Source organism: Hydra vulgaris, chromosome 12 (assembly GCF_038396675.1).
Source record: "Hydra vulgaris chromosome 12, alternate assembly HydraT2T_AEP".
In the NCBI taxonomy this organism is placed as follows: domain Eukaryota; kingdom Metazoa; phylum Cnidaria; class Hydrozoa; order Anthoathecata; family Hydridae; genus Hydra; species Hydra vulgaris.
In genome coordinates, this window is record NC_088931.1 from 37753615 (window position 1) to 37772005 (window position 18391).

The window sequence follows — 18391 nt, forward strand, 5'->3', positions numbered from 1 at the left end:
TTTTTTATAGTTTATATTATATATTATAGTTTATATTATAGTTTCAATTTTCAAAGTTTTAAGGTCAATTTACACTGAAAGTTTTTTTTTTAGTTTTGAAATACAGTTTTTTGTTCATTATAAGTAAAAATCAATAAACTCTGCGGTCTTTATAAGCTTGGGGTGGGCGGTAAAATTTTATGAAAAATAATAAACGTTTTAATAAGATTTTAAATAAATAAGTTTTTCAGGTGAAATGAACATTATAGTTTAACAATTTTCTTAATTATAAACTCTTTCTTGGTGGGAGTCATCAATTTTTGTGAAAATTGATTTTGTGTTTTGACAACTATATATAGTTAATATACGTCAGAACCGATTAGAACTAGGATCAATAATAAATTAAGGAACTTTTTCAAAAGATTTTAACTAAACTCATGTTAACTCCGATGAGTGGAATTGATCTTAAGACTCCAAAATGGTGTTCTTTAGATTCACTCTTACGGGTAGTAAAAAGCCTTTGAAAATTATATAAAAAAAGAAAAGTTTCTTTAAATATTAAAAAAACCTGAAGCAAAAAGTATTATACCATTTTAAGCTCTTGTTTGGACATAGTACGCTGATAAAACCATGTTAATTCCAAATAAAAGAATTTTAATAATGTGTAAATCGCCTCAACTACACCGAGTTACTACTTTGGTATTTGAAACGTTTTAAATTGTCTTATAAAGTAAAAAATATGTGACATAATTGATATTTGTTTGTTGCATAAATTAACTGCTTTGTGCGAAGCACTATTCAAATTCACTCAACATTGGAGCTTTAAATTGTCAATATAAAAAAATGTTAGAGATAATGAAAAACAAGTTTTTTGAGAGAAAATATTGACTACTATTAAATAAGTTCTTAGCAATAGATTGTTTGGCTGTTCACCATCTTTTTTTAAATTAATTAAAAGATTATAACCTGATTTAATCAAAACACTTCTCTGTATCGTTTCAACCAAATTTATTTTGAGAGCGTGGAAATAAGTAAATAAAATCGGATAAAAATAATGATAATAAATAAATAATTTGCAACCTTAGTTTTTGAATTGAATTGAAACTGAATTTACGACTAGCTTAAAGTAAATTGTGATCACTTTTATCCAAGATATATTAAACTCATAAGTTTTAACAAACAGAAAAATTTAGCAGGAAAATCAACAATTTTTCGTAATTACAGACCATCTAAATAACTTAAGAAAAAAGAAATCTTGGTTCAAATGTATAAAATAGCCATTTGGTATATTTAGATACAAACTTTATAATGATTTACTCAAAAGTAAATATAAAATATTAGCAAATTTATAATATGTAAAATAAATACATGTAATTACTATTATGCATTTTTTTTTATTATTATTACAGTTTCTTATTTATTCTACATTAAACTCAAAATGGTTTTTTTAAAAGAATTGTTAAAAGAGTTTAATTTTATTAGCTTTTTAGTAAGTAAATTTTATTTGATATATTTTTGCTTCCTAATTTTAGAACAAATCAAGTTGTGCAAATAAAGTTCAAGGTATCTTCAATCTTCAATAAAAATTAGCTGCTTCCTTCCGATATAAGAAAAGCATTTACCATGTCGCTATCATACAGAAAGCTTCCAAACCGCAAATGCTTTAGATACAACGTAATTGTTATGTTCACCTCTGATCTGAAGCACTTGAAAAGTTATAAATTAAAGGTTGAGTGCACACTCACGTTCTGTAACTATCACACAAAATGCGAATAAACGTTCGCATTTTAAATCACAAAATTATAAAAAATAATGGCGTCTGTTCAACCAAATGATGGGAATATCTTTAGGTTAGCATTACGGCTTGTTGAATAACTTATATATTGTACGTTATATATATATATATATATATATATATATATATATATATATATATATATATATATATATATATATATATATATATATATATGTATATATATATATATATTTATATATATATTTATATATATATATATATATAATTTATATATAAATATATGTGTATTTGTGTGTATGCGTGTGCGTGTGTGTGAGTGTGAAAGTGTGTGTGTGTGTGTATATATACATATATATGTGTATATATATACATACATACATGTATATATATACATACATACATGTATATATATATATATATATATATATATATATATAGATATATATATATATATATATATATATATACCTATATAAATATTTTTACTAGTTTCTGCTGATGTTTTTTTAACAATTATATATTTATATCTTGTAAAAGAAAATATTGTAAAAAATTTTTATTTTACGTTTTCATAAAAAATTATGTTAACGTAGGAGAAATATGGGCTTTTTGATTTTAGAATTGCAAGAAGCTTAAACGTCGATTATAAAAGTTCAAGCAATGTTTTATCAGAAAAAAACTTTCAGCTATCTTTCGATTGCATACGGCCAACAATGGACCCAACTTTACAAAATCCAATGAAAAATTCTCTAGCTGATACTAACATTGCAGATGGCGATAGCAAAATAATTTATTGCGCAGTTTGCAGCGATCGATCAACAGGGAAACATTATAAGGTAAACTCTTGTGAAGGATGCAAAAACTTTTTTAGAAGAAGTGTCCGAAAAAACGTTAAGTATGTGTGTCCGGCTTATGGAAAATGTCTTGTGCACAAAGATCAAAGAACAAGATGCAAAGCATGTCGTTTAAAGAAATGTCTAAAAGTTGGAATGAGAAAAGAAGGTATTTATATTATTAACAAAGTGTACTTGATATTATACTTTAAGTATTAAATTAAAAAGGTAAAACGATAAAATGATAAAAAAAAAATTAAAAAAAATAACAAATTGATTTTTGCTTGTAATGGGAACACCGTCTGGAAACCATGACTGGAAACAATGCCGGCTTAACAGATTGAATAAAAAGATTTATATATATATATATATATATATATATATATATATATATATATATATATATATATATATATATATATATATATATATATATATATATATATATATATATTTAACGCTTATAAATAAACTTATATTAGTTAAATTGACTTATATTAATTATCTTGGTTTGTTTAAAAATAGATGAAACTCAGATAATGATTGAAAAACATTTTTTTTTTTTGTACTTGACTTGCAACTTTACTATTACTTACTTCCAATTGTTTTTTTGTATTTAGCTTTTAAAGATAAAACGTAACGTTATCCATTAAATATCTAATATATCCATTAAATATAATCTCAATATTATAAATATATAACTTAAAGAACTCTCAAGTTAAAAGTTAAGCTGCTCCGTGTTACTTACCGTTGAAATCTATAATACAAGATATTAGATTTTAACAATAAAAGTTCACTTTGTGAGTTTTCTTTACATTCGTAATTTGTATCTAAGAGAATACATAGAAATACATAGTAATACTTAATTAAAAGAGTCATGCAAACATATTTATCTTTTTCTCTTAATTGCTTTCCAAAATTGGTAATAGACTTCTGAGCAAGATCTTAAATATATTTTCTATTTCTTATAAATTTATGAAATGTTGTTAAAATCCTGAGCTTCCTTCGTAAAATATCAATTTTTTAGCTTCATCAAAAATTGATATTTTATGAAATCCAGAAAATAATGTTTAAAAAAATAAACCATTTTTATTATTTCAAGACTTTGTACATGGAAGGATTCAGTTTTGATAATAATGCATTTTCCACTGGTCAAAAAAACTCTCTCTATGTAAAATGAGGTTATTATAATTTATACTTATATTTATTATAATTAAGTTTTTCTAACAAATTTCTTTAAAAATACAAACTAGTAAACGTTTAAGGTGGAAAGAGTTACTTATAAATATTAATAGGATTGCTCCAACTAATGATAAAAGCTTATGTCCAAATTGTATGGTATCAGATAATCGCAGCCACAAAATTTTTAACTTAAGAGATTATATCATTTGGTAAAAAAATATTATTAATAATTTAATTATCTCTCATTAAAGAAATTGTAGAAAATTTCTGAGTTTTTTTCTGATTTTAAAAACTTCCAACTCAGAACTTTCCCCTTTTTTTTTAATGGCAGTTAACTAAATTACCAACAATATTTTTTTACTAAATAATTATCTTTTTCTAAGAATTCTTTTCAAGGATAAAAAGATGTCAAATCGCAATTATTCTGAAGTTTCTATTTAAGACAACTCAAACTGTATGGGATTTTATAACTAGGTGTTTAAAAATACTCAATTGCTACGGTTAACAAGCGGTCTCATGTTTTAGATAAGTTTTACAGATACAAAACTATGGCATTTCTAAATAAAAATGGAAGATAAACTTGATGACTCAGTTTTGAAAGATCTTTTATATATTAAATACCTCACCAGACTTGTTAAAGAAATCTGCTCTCTACACGGTTTAGACATTTGTTAGAGTTGGAATTGACGGAAGATATAGTTTACTGAAGGTTTAGTAACTTAAAATTCTTTATATTATGGAAATAAAAGAAATAAAAGTGGAAATAAAAACTACAATTATTGTTTAACTGCGTTTTTAATTAATTTTCAGGTCATAATGAGTACTTTTGATTTAAAAAAAGTTAGAGGAGCAATGTCGAAATGAGAAAGGATCATGAGTGAACAAAGCAATAATCCTGGTTTTGACACGTAATGTCAAGAAAAATAACCATAATCTTGAAGAAGAGTTTACTTAATTTCAAAAGTAATATAGCAACTCAGCGTCATTACCCCTCATCTGGTAGAATAAACTTTGAAAAAAAATTGATAGAACAAACTTTAAAAATAAAAATTGGCGCTTACATAAAGAAATGACAGTTTACCACAAGATTTGAAACTCTATTTTGGTAATATCATTTAGTCAGCTCGGTATACAAGTGTCGTATCGAAAATTTATTAAAATTATATATAAATATGTAATTAACTAACGTAAATTTAAAGTTATGTAAATATAAAAAGTTATATATAACGTTATAAAGTTATATATATATATATATAACGTTGCAATATAACGTTAAACAAAATAATTTTTTTTTATTAACATAATGTAAATAAACTAGTTAATAGCATTGTTTAGCTTTCTTTTTTTGTTCTGTTTCAAATTTTTCATTAAGTTAAGAACTCAAAATCCTCAAATTTAATATCTACAAAAACTAGAAGAGTTAATAATGATGAATGAGAATGGTATACCATTAAGAATTACTTTATTTTGCCTTATAAGAACGTAAATGTCACCAATTTTCATATTATTACTAAACAAAAAGCATAAAAGTAAACTTACATGTTTACGCTCGTTTTGCTCGGATACTATTTTTTATTACCTTTAATATTATAGAAAATTTATTCGATGGCAGTTTTAACTGCAGGATATAGCAGGGTTTGATTTTGGCATAATCTGTCTTCCAACTAAATTTGAATACGAGTTTATTTCAACGCTAGCGTTAAAAAATTCCTTTTTTGTTGCAGGGTTTAACGTAGGGAATTGAATAAGAATGCAGATGGCTTACAAAACCATGACTCTTAAAAAAATAACTTCACAAGATTAGGGTTAATTTCAACATTTTACTCAAATGTTTTAATTTTTGATCTAAATACTACAGTGGAATGCTCACTTGTATAATGCCGTAGAAAGCTCACTCGCATAATACAGTACAAAGCTCACTTCCATAAACATTGTCTCAAGAAGCTTCAAATAAATGTTCATTAAAAGTCACAATCAAATTCAGTTTCTGGAAATAAAATTCTTGTCATAATATTCCTGGAAATAAATTGAAATGTTTTGATTCGTATGTTTTTTTTAATGTTATTATTTTTCATTATTTGCTAATCTTTATCTATCAACTAAGCATGGTTTGATATTTTTCGGAGAAGGTTTATTCTAGACACACGTAAAATAAATATATATATATAATATAATATATATATATATATATATATATATATATATATATAATCTAACAAAATGTTTTAAAAATGAATTTGAGTTTAAGGTCAGCATATAATATGATAAATTCATAATATTATTATAATTTATTAATTCATGATGTTATTATAATTTTTTTTAATTAATTACTTATCGATAAAAATTGAGTTTTATTATGTTAACTTTTATTATAACTATAACTTATGTTATTATTATTATTAACATAAATGTTTAGATACAATAAATAAAACTGCACAAAAACTAGTAAACGGAGCTGGCTAAGAGAGGAAATTTAACTGAAAAAAATAACAGTGCGCCTAATAAACGGAGAACAAATGTCCGTTTACATTTTTTTTAACAGTTGCTTAAATTCTCCGTTATAGTCTAGTCTATCATAAGTCTAAAAAAGGGCAAACCTGGACAAAATTTGGATATAAATGAATTTAGTATCATTCGAAGCGTAATTTTATCTACTTTATTATATCCAAAATCCACAAAAAATTCATTTTGGGCAAAAAAAGTTATAAATATTATTGCTGACTTCACTTTGTAGATTTTTTCTCTAAAATAAACTAAATCCGTACGACTTGCTGTCAATAAGTTGTGATAATTCAGCGAAAAATGACGCGATTCATATAATATGTTGTAAAAATATAGTTTAAAGTTTACAAATTATAAAAATGTAAAAATACCAGCATAGTATGCTAAAAATGCACTAATTTTTCTTTTCAAATAATATGTTTTATGTACTTGGTAAACTGTAGAGCCATATGCCGATGTTCTTAAATATTAGTTTTAAATTTCATGTTTTAATTTTAGATAAATTGTTAAATATATCTTAAAATAAAATATATAATGTTGAACACATTAAAAGAAACTTGTTTGCTTTGCAAAGATAGTGACCCGGTTTATCAAACGATTAATGTTGGAAGGAAAGGTATTAATACCTTAATTCATTATTCAAGTACGCAACGATAAAAACCTTGAAGAAGAACTTAAGGAAAGGGACACGGTTGCTGTCCATGTGGCATGCAGGCGTGATTTTACAAATCCGAAAAGAAAACTTTTAAAATATGAAATGGAAAGCCCTAACATTAAAAAATTGCGTTCAGTAAGATATTTTCGTATTTACTCAATCTTGTGTCTGTGTCACTGATCCATACAATTAACTATATTTATATATGAAGGAGTTACTTTGTTCAATTATGTTCTTTTAGCTGTTTTTTATAAATTAATTGTGTGGTCCTTAACATCCCACATTCTTAAAAAAAAGCAAAACACTAGCTTAACATTTGTATTTTTTTGTAAACAAATTTATTTATAACTTAGACCAACATATTCAACTGGAAGCAATGCTGCTTCATTTGTGGGAACCTAGCATTACCCAAATCTAAATATCGTAATCGTAAAACCGTAAAACAGTTGCGCACAATAAAATTGAAACAAAGTATGCTTAAGGTTTGTGAAGACAGAAAAGATATATGGACAGTTGAAGTAAAATCTCGTTTGAATTGCTGTTGTGATCTGGTTGCAAGTGATGCTATATACCACTTTGAATGTAATAAACTATTTTCAATCAGCAGGGTTTCCACCAATAGGTTTTAATTCCAATATATTTGAATTGATTTATCTTCTCATGTTATAGCAATATATCAAAAATGTTGTTAAATGCAATAATAAGTACAAATTGCAAATGATAAAGTGATTTGTAGTTTTTCCATAATAAAGTAACATATTGACCGATTCTGACCGAGTTTTGAATTTTTATATTCGTTATGTGTATTTTTATGTTTCATTTGCTAATCTAGAAAGTCCTAACATATTTACAGGTCAAATTTGATTGAAGCAGAAAAGCCTGGTTGCAAAGAAAATTCAACCATGGCGGAACAATTTGAGAACAACAGAGAACAAAGATGCAAACGAAGGTGAAGTTATTATTAGAACCGCGGCTAAGTTGATAAAGGCAGAAATTTTAAATCTAAAATTCAGCACAGAGAATCACCCATCTAAATACGATATTGAGTTTTATGAAAAAAGTTTAAGCCCATTACTTCGCCTCTTCATGAAACAAATGACATCTGACGAACTAAAACAATCTTCCATTCGTCAAACTATAACAAAAGCTATTCGATCACAGTTTTACGTACCGCCTTTGCTTTTTGATTTAGGAATAGAACTAGATCACACGTTAGCATCAAAATGGTTAACAAATGAGCTATTTAAAATAGGCTTTTGCATAAGTCTATCAGAAATAACACGCTTTAAACACTCTGTTATGGCTAACAACGATAACATTGTTGAAGGAGTACTGAATGGATTATTTACTCAGTGGGTTGCAGACAATGTTGATCATAATATCTGCACATTAGATGGTAAAGACACTTTTCATGGGATGGGAATCATCGCTGCTGGAATGATGAACTCTAAAATTTTGGATAATCTTCATCGAATTAAAAGAATAAGATATAGTTTAAAGGCAGCAGAAATAAATTATAAAATAAATATTCCGATTTTGTGGTATGACGTTTCTGACACAGCAGCATTGACAAACATATTGTTCAAGCCCATTGTTGAGCTTCAGTCACCACAGACTTTTTCACTGTCTCTCGGTATTGATCTTTTCTGGCAAAGTTCGTTCACTTCAACGGCTGGTGAGAACCAGGCACAATGGAGTGGATTTATGCAACTTCATCATAATGGTAAATGTCATCCCGGAAAAAATGAGATATTCATAGCGCCTAACATTTACTTAAACTGCATTTATTCTACACGAGTTTTTATACAAAACCAAGCAAAATTAATCAATTTACCTACTCCAAGTGTAACTTTTGATCAGCTTTTATGGTTAAAAGCTTACGAAATTGCAAAGTCAAAGCAATTGGATACAGTTATTCGATTAGGAGGATTCCACATCTTAATGAGCTTCCTAGGAAGTATTGGTGCGGTCATGGAGGGATCAGAGCTGAATAGATTACTCGAACTTATTCATGCAAGCAACTCTCTAACGCATATAATGACTGGTAAAGCAGTAGCTAGAACACTAAGAGCTCACTTCTTAGTTGAGTCTGCCTTAATGAGTCTACTTTTTAAACAAAGCCCCAAAGATGAAGCTGATAGTTCTCTAGAAAATATGTATCAGGATCTGGTCCAATAAAACATGAATTTGGAAAAGATAAACAATAGCAATGTAGTTATAAGATTCTTAAATCTTATTAAAAATTTAAAAATACAGTTTTCCCGTTCATCCAGAACAGCAAAACTATGGTTGCAATATCTTGAACACATTAGCATTATCAAAATGTTCATCAGAGCAGAGAGAACTGGGAACTGGCACGAACATCTGAAAGCCATCAGGCTTATGGTTAATTTATTTGCCGCAACAGGGCATATAAGCTATGCCAAAAGTGCTCGGTTATATCTACAATCCATACACTCACTTAATTCAGAACATCCTTGGCTTTATGAGCAGTACTGTAAATCAGGTTACCATTGTATTTGACGCACCGATCAATACTGGGCTGGTCTTTGGCCTGATTTAGTAATTGAACAGTGCATGATGAGATCAATAAAAAGCAGTGGAGGCTTAACCAGAAGAAGGGGTATGTCAGAGACTACAAGAAATCTTTGGGTCAGTACTTTGCACGAATGCGGAGCAATCCATGATTCCATGTCAACATTGACTAAACATCGTTTTGAGAACAATCAGCAACATTGTGAATCTGGCGAGTCTCTAATGTATTGTTCCAAAGACTAATCATGCAAATTGAGAGGGTTGAAGATTTGACTGACTGCTTCGAATATGAATTAACACCGGAGCCCAGATCTCTCTTCAAAGATGGATTAATGAGGAAACCAAACAAAGCAGAGCTATGTAGATAATTAAGGATTCAATAATTTTAATAGAGAATAATGACACAACCTATATTCTTGACGACGGAGCTTTGCTGCATCGAGTTTTTCGGAGTCTCCCAGCTACATATTCAGAAATTATTGAACAACATTGTACATATATTTCAAAAAAGTATGGTAATCATACTTTAACTATTTTTGATGGCTACAAATCATCCATCAAAGATCAAGAACATCAAAGGAGAGGGAGAAAGTTTATCAACATTGTATTCCAACCAAAAGACCAAGTGAACTGCAAACAATCTGAATTTCTGTCAAACAGCAATAACAAAACTGCTTTTATCAAAACATTGGGAATAAAGCTATAGTAAATTATATAGTAGTGGAATGCGAAGGAGACGCTGACAGAACCATTTCTACAAAAGGAATTGAGCTTGTACGAAATGGAAAATGTGTGACTATCATAGCTGATGATACAGACATTCTTGCGATGTTGGTTCATATGTGGGATCAAGTTATGTCTAAGATTTTTTTCCGCCGCAAAACTAAAAAAAGTATGACAAAAAATACGGAAACAATCAGCATAAAGAATGTTACATGTTTATCATATCACGTGAAAAAATGTTTGTTGTTTATTCATGCATGGAGTAGATGTGATACTACCTCTGCGCTTTTTGGTCAAGGAAAGATAGCTGTACTGAAGTTTATTGAATCGAATAGTGAGTTCGCTCAATCTTTATGTACAGTATTCCAAGATCCCTTTGCAACAAAAGATCAGGAAGCTAATGTTGGAGAACAAGTGGCTTTGAACATGTATGGTATGCAAGACAATGATCATACTTTTTTTATTTAATTATAATATTGTTTGTTTTATAACTCTATGTCCATATTGTTTTGCAATGGTTTAATTTAGCTCAACTATTACTATAGCTAAAAAAAATAAACAAGTCTCGCTAGTACAACTTAGGAAACAAAAATATATGAGAATGGTGGCAACTTCCAAAAAAGGAATTCAGCCAGACCGACTACCAACAACCGAAAGCGCGATCAAGTACCATTTGTTTCGAGTGTATTTACAATTTCAGCAATGGTTGGGAGTCAATATGGATAAAACAAAGTGGGGATGGAGAAAAAAAAATGATGTTTTAGAACCTATAAAGACAGACAAGGTACGTATACTGGAGCAGCAAAATAAACCACAAATGCCGATTTTACTTTCAAAACGGATCATCTTGATAATACTCATTTTTCAATAAAGAGTTTAAACCAGCTCCCAAAAATAGTTTTAATTAACTTTTCAACTTAAATATTTTTTTATTCAGGATCTTGCACCAATTCACATTCTGAATATCATAAGATGTAGCTGCGGCACTAATACTAAAACACCATGTGGAAAACAATGCCAAAGTCGACGTCATGGAATAAATTGGATGACAGCCTGTGAACTGTGCCAAGGTTTGGAATGCACAAATGCACCAAAAAATAACGCCAATATCGATGATAATGAAAAGGAATATGAAAGTAGTGAAGATGGAGATGGAAACATTTTTGAAAAAATGTTTGACTTTTGACTAATATTTAAACCTTAAATGAAAAATTATTCAGAAGTTGTTAAAAATATATTTATTATGAAAGAAATTATTTCAAAAATGCTTGTTTTTTTAAATAGTTATACTAATAAACAAGTTTTTTTTTATTTCAGTCTCAATTTCAACTATTTATCTAATAAGTTTTTAAGTAAAGGTGTTTTAATATACAATAAGTATTAGCCTAAATAAAAAATATTGTAAAAAAACTGCTGACATCAGCATTTAAGAACATGATTTCTGAAGCATTTTTGAATTTCATTTTTTTAAATTTTTACACATTAGGCTATATCTGCGCAAAATTTCATAAAGACTAAGCAACTTTATAATAAGTTATTACAACTTATTGACAGTTGACACGACGGGTTTTTTTTGTATTTTTGATAAATTTAAATAAAAGTGAGGTGAGTTAAAATAATCATAACTTTTTTTGCTCAAAATGGATTTTGGTGGATTTTGGATATGTTAAATTAGATAAAATTACGCTTCGAATGATATCAAATTTATCTTTATCCAAATTTTGTCCAGGTCGGACCCTAATTTGGCTAGACTATTTAGTTTAACGGAGAGAAGTAAATACGGCTTCAATTCGTAAGGTTTCAAAACTCGGTTCGAAACTCGGAGAGAAGTAAATACGGCTTCAATTCGTAAGGTTTCAAAAATACGGCTTCAATTCGTAAGGTTTTCAAAACAGAAACATGAGCTCCGAAGTTTACGAAAAAGAAAGTTTTAAAAAGAGACTTTTTTATGATCAAAATGCATAATGATTTGTACTGTCATTTGACCTGAGAAGAATGGTATTAATGGTAAGAAGGACATAATTGCATCTTGTAAAGCATCATGAAATTTTATTAAAGCTATCGTACAAAAGCTATTGCAAGGTGTCCGCACTTAATTGAGAAAATATTATGAGTAACTCGAAAGCAATATTATATAAAAGCGAATATTATATTTGGATTTAAATTTGCTTTAAAACAATACATAACTATAAAAATTGGTTTATTGGTTCTCTTTAACATCAAACACGGTGGTGGAAATTAGATAAAATAATTGAATTTAAATAAATGAAATAATATAACAAAAGTAGAGAAGCAGTTAAATCTTATATTTTTAACTCTTTCATTTTTACCTTACTATGAGTGCCATTGCAACTTAACTGACCGTTATGTTGAACTTAGTTGTTTATTCGTAGTATTTTTTTATTTTGTTTAATAAATACAACACGTTTATTGTTACATGATTTGTTGTGAAAAATAACAAGATTTGTCTTCATTAGTAAAAGATAAAGCAGAATATGATATATATTCACAAAAGTATTTTTGTTTCTCCTTAAACTAGGTTTAAATAACTGAACTTCTTTAACCACAGTTTATAATTAGCTACTAGTAGTTTATTTAGTTTATAACTTTTTTAGCTGTCCAGTGTGAACGCAAACCTGCAGCTTTAGTTATCACATCTTTTAAAGATGGAATGGGATTGAAGAACAAAACTGTTGGTCTGGACTATCTTACTAGTTCTGAAGACAGCGAAGAAGAAACTTTAACATATACCCAACTAAATAAGACAACAAAAAATGAAATTTTTCAGTGTATAGAAGAGAAAGATGTAAATAACTACTTCCAAGCAGAAATCGAGAAAGATTCTAAAGTTTCTTTTAAAAGAATTAACTCTCCTAACAACAAAGTCAACGAAACAAAAAAAAATAATAGTATTGAAGAAATCGAAGTACTTAACCAAAACACAAATAAAGGAGATAGATCAGATCGTTTTTCACCAAAAAAGTCTTCAAATAAAGTTGAAAATGTGCGATTATTAGACAGTTACAAAAATCTTGACGCTAAAAATGAAGGTGAATTTCCGCCCATAATCTTTAAATCAGGACAATATAAAAGTTTTTATGTTGAACCTCCTTCTATTCCTACAACAGATGTTGGGTATTTGTATGAGATGGCAACCAGATTACTCTTCGTAACAATTGACTGGGTTCAGCATTTAGTAGCGTTTCGTAAACTTAATAAAACCGATCAGTTAAATTTGCTAGTTGATAAATGGTATTCTCTTTTTATTCTTGGATTGGCCCAATGCTCATCAATGTTTCCTATTTCAACGTTGTTATTTTTAGCCAACAACAGCCATGATGGTATTAAACCAATGCTTAGTTGGCAAACATTTTGTAAACTAAAAGAAGTAATTTTAAATGGAAACTCAGCAATAAAGACATCAACAAAAATTTATGATAACATGAAGATAATTACTTTATTTGATTCAGGTACATACTATTTTGTTCATCAACGTCTTAAATATTTATGTTGGTAACGTTTTAAAGATATTAATGTTAAAAATTAGAAAAAATGCCAACCATTTCAATTTATATACATTTAGGTTATATATGCCAAATATTCAAAATTGTCAAAAGCATGTGTAAAATTTTTTGTACCCAAGATAAAAGTAGGCGTTAGGTCTTCACTTAGTTAAATTATAAAAGTCTAATTTAGTTATACTTGGTTAAATTGGACTATAGTTTTCTAAAACTTGTCAAACTATTTCCAAAGTCAAAAATGTTACCCCACATTTAGAATACAAGTGTGTTTACATGAACCTGTTAATATAAGATAATAAAAATAAACTTTTAACAAATTATTTTCATTGTAGTACTATGATTTTAAAATAATTTTGGCATTATTAAAATTTTTTTTGTTCAAATATGTTTTTCTAACTTTAAGCTTTAAAATGTAAACTTAAATCCAGAGGCCTTCACAAGGATTGCAGAAGCCTTTTTTTTTTAGGGAGCGGTACATCGTCTTGTACATCTTAAATATGGTAAATGCATCGTGTTCAATGCATCATTAAAGGTACATCAAAACATGCAACATTAAACAATGCATTGAAAGAATAAAAATAGTTCAGAAATAGTTCGATTCAAATTTTAAACTTTATTTGGTCATTGTTATTTTCTATTGTGCTACAATAATTACAAAGAAAATTTACAGAAAAAACATAGAAAATTTTAATTATTTTAACTTTGGATGCTGACAGATTTGTTCTCCAATTACCAAAAATATTTCTAGCTGTAGGAAACACTTGTTCAGAGCTGGAGAAAACAGTTCGAATTGCAAATATTCTCCTGGTGAAGCGGGCAAGTTTATTAATACTTTAATGATTGGTTTTTTCAGTTACAACGCATACCCCCATTAAACACAGTTGGTGTTGTTGTTAAATAGTTTTCTAACTTCACCTTGATCTCCGTTAACAAAGAGGTCCTCCCTTCAGGGTTACCACTTTTTTAAATGTGTGAACCTTCAAACTTTGTAAGACCTTACGTATCCAGTCCCTGTATTGTCTTGTGTTTGTGTCATTGTGTCTTGTGAGTCATCAACGAGGGATTGTGATATGCTGGGTAAGAAGGTGTTACGAGATTTGACTTTTCACATATTGAACACAGCTTCTTTCAGGAATATCTTGATTACGTTTTATTTTTACCTAATACTATAAAATGTTGATCCTTTGTAGCATGGATCAAACATGTTTACATATGCCTATTATAAAACTTTTGCTCCACTTTTGGGAAACTGGCATTAATTTTCTAAAAGTATTAATCAACAAATTCTTTAATCATAAGATTGGGTGGATTATGTAGTATTGACTGCATTTCGTCTTCCAGATCAAAGATTTTCGGAATTACATGGACTATCGAGACCTCGTTTTCTGCACTTGCAGGGATGGACAGTTCTTCAAATTTTCATAATATTTTTTTAACTGTTCTCTTAATAGTTTCTCAACTGTTCTCCTACTCAATAGTTTCTCAACTGTTCTCTTACTCAATAGTTTCTCAACTGTTCTCTTACTTACTAGTTTCTCAACTGTTCTCTACTCAATAGTTTCTCAACTGTTCATTTTGCGCAATAGTTTCTCAACTGTTCACCTTACTCAATGGTTTCTTAACTGTTCAATCTCCTCTTTTTCTGGTACTTTGTTGTCTAACTTATATAAAAAATATTTTTTCTGCAACGAATTTGATGGCAGACGCAATGATTGATAACACAGGTCAACAAAAAAAATTTTTTTTTCTGGTGCTGAGCAAACAATTTGTTTTTTGTATAGCATTTCTCATTTTGATTTCAAATATGCAACTTTTTTTTACAATCAGGTCAAGTTGTAAAGATATTTAGGTTCAAATCTTAAGTATTTAGGGTAAAGTCCCTAATATTGTCGAAAAAAAAGTTATTCAAAAGTATGTCAACCTGGGTCTCAAAACAAGCGTATTTTCATAGAGATTTTAAAAATGTTATTCATTTGTAATAAAAATAAGTATTTTGTGTATTTTTGGTAAATAACATTCTGTTAACTTTTTTTTAAGAGTCTTTAGCATTTTTTTACATAATATTTTTGTCAATAAATTTTAAGGAAAAATATTTATGTTTTCTAAAATCTCTATGAAAATACGCTTCTTTTGAGACCCAGGTTGACATACTTTTGAAAAAAAAATTTTTTGACAATATTAGGGACTTTACCCTAAATACTTAAGATTTGAATCTAAATATCTTTACAACTTGACCTGATGGTAAAAAAAGAGTTACATATTTGAAATCAAAATGAGAAATGCTATACAAAAAACAAATTGTTTGCTCGGCACCAGAAAAATTTTTTTTTTTTTTGTTGACCTGTGTAATTGATGCAGTTCACTGTTCCGTTTTAGTAGTTTAAACTACTAAAAGAGAAAACTAATTTTATAATTGTTATTACTACGTTAAACTAGTTTTATAATTGTTTTTGTTTTATATCCTTTAAGTTCTGAGAAGCATTTCAGCCTTTTTTATCACTCAAATCTCTTTACAAATACCATTGTATGTTATTGTTGTGTGGACATTTGATCTTAAGTTTAGTTCTTTATTGAAGCTAACAATCTATTTGCTATTTCTTCCGATAAATATTTGCAAGTAAAGTGTTGTTCAGTGATTAAAAAATGTTTTGTTTGAAAATCCGAAATAATGTAGTGTGCAGTCATTGCAATGTATGCAGCGTTGGTGGTCTTGATGGTCTACAGATGAGAAGTGAATGATTTAACATCCAGATGAAATTTGTCTTCATTAAATGTTTTGATGTAGCGAAATTTTGAATAGAAGTTACTTATATGTAATAAATAAAATAGAAGTTATATATATTTTTTATATATACTAATATATAAAAGCAACCTTCACACTCTACCCTACATGAGTCATAAAAAATTTGTTTTTTTTTCCTAATTATCATATGCAAATATTGACAGGTGTGTACGTGATGGTGTGTAAATGCTTTACGTGAAACTATTTAATAAGGTTTTCTAAAGATTTTGGAGAGCATGAGCTTCAGTCGTAGAAAAGACGATGGCTAAAAAAAAAGTGGCTAAAAAATCATGTTCCACAAACATATTCTAAAAAATCATGTTCCACAAACATATTCTAAGCTTCTCAGTTCATGATCTTTCTAAAAAACACAATATTTCTACTTTTTTAGTACATTTAATTAAGTAAGAACGTGACTTATACACACACGAAGCACAAGCAATACCAAATCGGAGTGATGCTCAAAAACGTCACCGAAAATTTCCTCATTAAGTTTTGAACTAATTTAAAAGATCAATTTTAATAGATTATGAAAAAAAGTAAATGCTAAAACAACTACCACAGCTGCACTTTAGTTATGCAAGCCTTAAATTGATTGTCACAAAATAAATATAAGTATAAGTGCCTCAAAAAGTTTGTCAAAAAAATACTTTGTGCTGTCATTTGTACTTGTGGCCAATACACGACGTCATTTAAAGCAAATGGCACCATTAGAAAAAAAATGTTTATTCCGATTAGATTAGGCTGAAGTTATTCCTTTGTTATTTTTGCAACATCTAGCCTCGTTTAATTATGCCAACGACATACTTAAATGTGAAAATGATTACAACATTAAATTTGGCAAGAATGATCACAAAACTTAAACAATGAATAAAGATCCATAAAGCAGTTTGAGGCTAATATTAAGTGTAACTTGTCAATAAAACTTCAAACAAGCAAAATGATTTTTGGAACAACAAAGAAATTAAAGGTGTTAAAAAGTAGAAAAAAAGTCATAGCAAAGCACATGCTAAAACAAAATTTAGAGACTTTGCAAATTGTGAAAAAAGAAATACAAAAAAAAATGTAAGTTTCTAAAATAAATAAAGACTAAAAAGCATCCTTCTAAGGATTTACTGGGGATTAAGTTTTCTTAGTTCCTTTTTACATACATCTATCATACAAAAACGTCGTTTTGTTTGTGGAGTTTTAATTTCATAACATACTTTAAACATTTTTTTCGTTTTCAATTTAGATACTCCTGGGCTAAACGACAGAAACGCTGTATCATACACTCGATGTCAAATACAAGAAGAATTAGAATATATAATCAATGATCTCCAGCACAATGAAAAGGTTGAAAATATACGAGAACAAATTATTTGCTTTTTAGAAAGCGTAAACAATGTTGAAAAAAACGAAATTACTGACACTTTTTTTGTACCTATATTACGTGAAACTACAATTGAGTTTGTCATTCAAAAATTGTTAGCGCAAAAATTACGTTAGTTTTCAGCCGCAATTATAATATCAACAGATACAAAGTAATAACATTAGCTTTTGTATGCAAGGCTAACGATTTTTAGTAAGCATGTATTACGTAAGTATAGATATTTTTTTTATTTAATGAAAGAACTTTTAAATTTATCACTAACGTCAAATTTAGCAAATGGTGGGCAATAGGTAGACAAAATTTAAAAAAACTGCGCATAAAACTTAAATTTTATTTTGAATACTATAGCAAATATATTGTGGATCTTAAAAAAAAAAAATAGCAACAGAAATTATTTTTCTCTCAACAAAATATCATTTAATATGAAATTTTTGCAATAATTCTTTATGATAAAGCAAGAAATAATAGTTTCAATAATAATAATAGTTTTTACCTTATGATAAAGTAAGAAGTAGTTATTCAAGAAGCGAAAGTGTAAAATAAATTTT

The 18391-nt window shown here is 28.1% G+C and overlaps 1 protein-coding gene across 1 annotated transcript; it reads left to right on the forward strand.

Annotated features, from left to right (window-relative positions):
• The first annotated feature begins 1683 nt into the window (after positions 1–1683).
• LOC101236778 (nuclear receptor subfamily 2 group F member 1-A) lies at positions 1684–18097 on the forward strand. The gene is made up of 4 exons (XM_065813147.1): positions 1684–1829; positions 2358–2740; positions 12784–13638; positions 17706–18097. Exons 1-4 carry the CDS (start codon positions 1792–1794, stop codon positions 17957–17959), a joined length of 1530 nt encoding a protein of 509 aa, XP_065669219.1. The 5' UTR covers positions 1684–1791; the 3' UTR covers positions 17960–18097.
• The last annotated feature ends 294 nt before the right edge of the window (positions 18098–18391 follow it).

What these genes read in the sequence shown, in the direction of transcription:
- LOC101236778 (XM_065813147.1), top strand. Translation starts at nt 1,792, where the DNA reads ATGGCGTCTGTTCAACCAAATGATGGGAATATCTTTAG. An exon ending in AATGATGGGAATATCTTTAG is followed by an intron (nt 1,830 to 2,357) that starts GTTAGCATTACG and finishes TTTTGATTTTAG; the next exon opens with AATTGCAAGAAGCTTAAACG. An exon ending in AATTACTTTATTTGATTCAG is followed by an intron (nt 13,639 to 17,705) that starts GTACATACTATT and finishes TTTTCAATTTAG; the next exon opens with ATACTCCTGGGCTAAACGAC.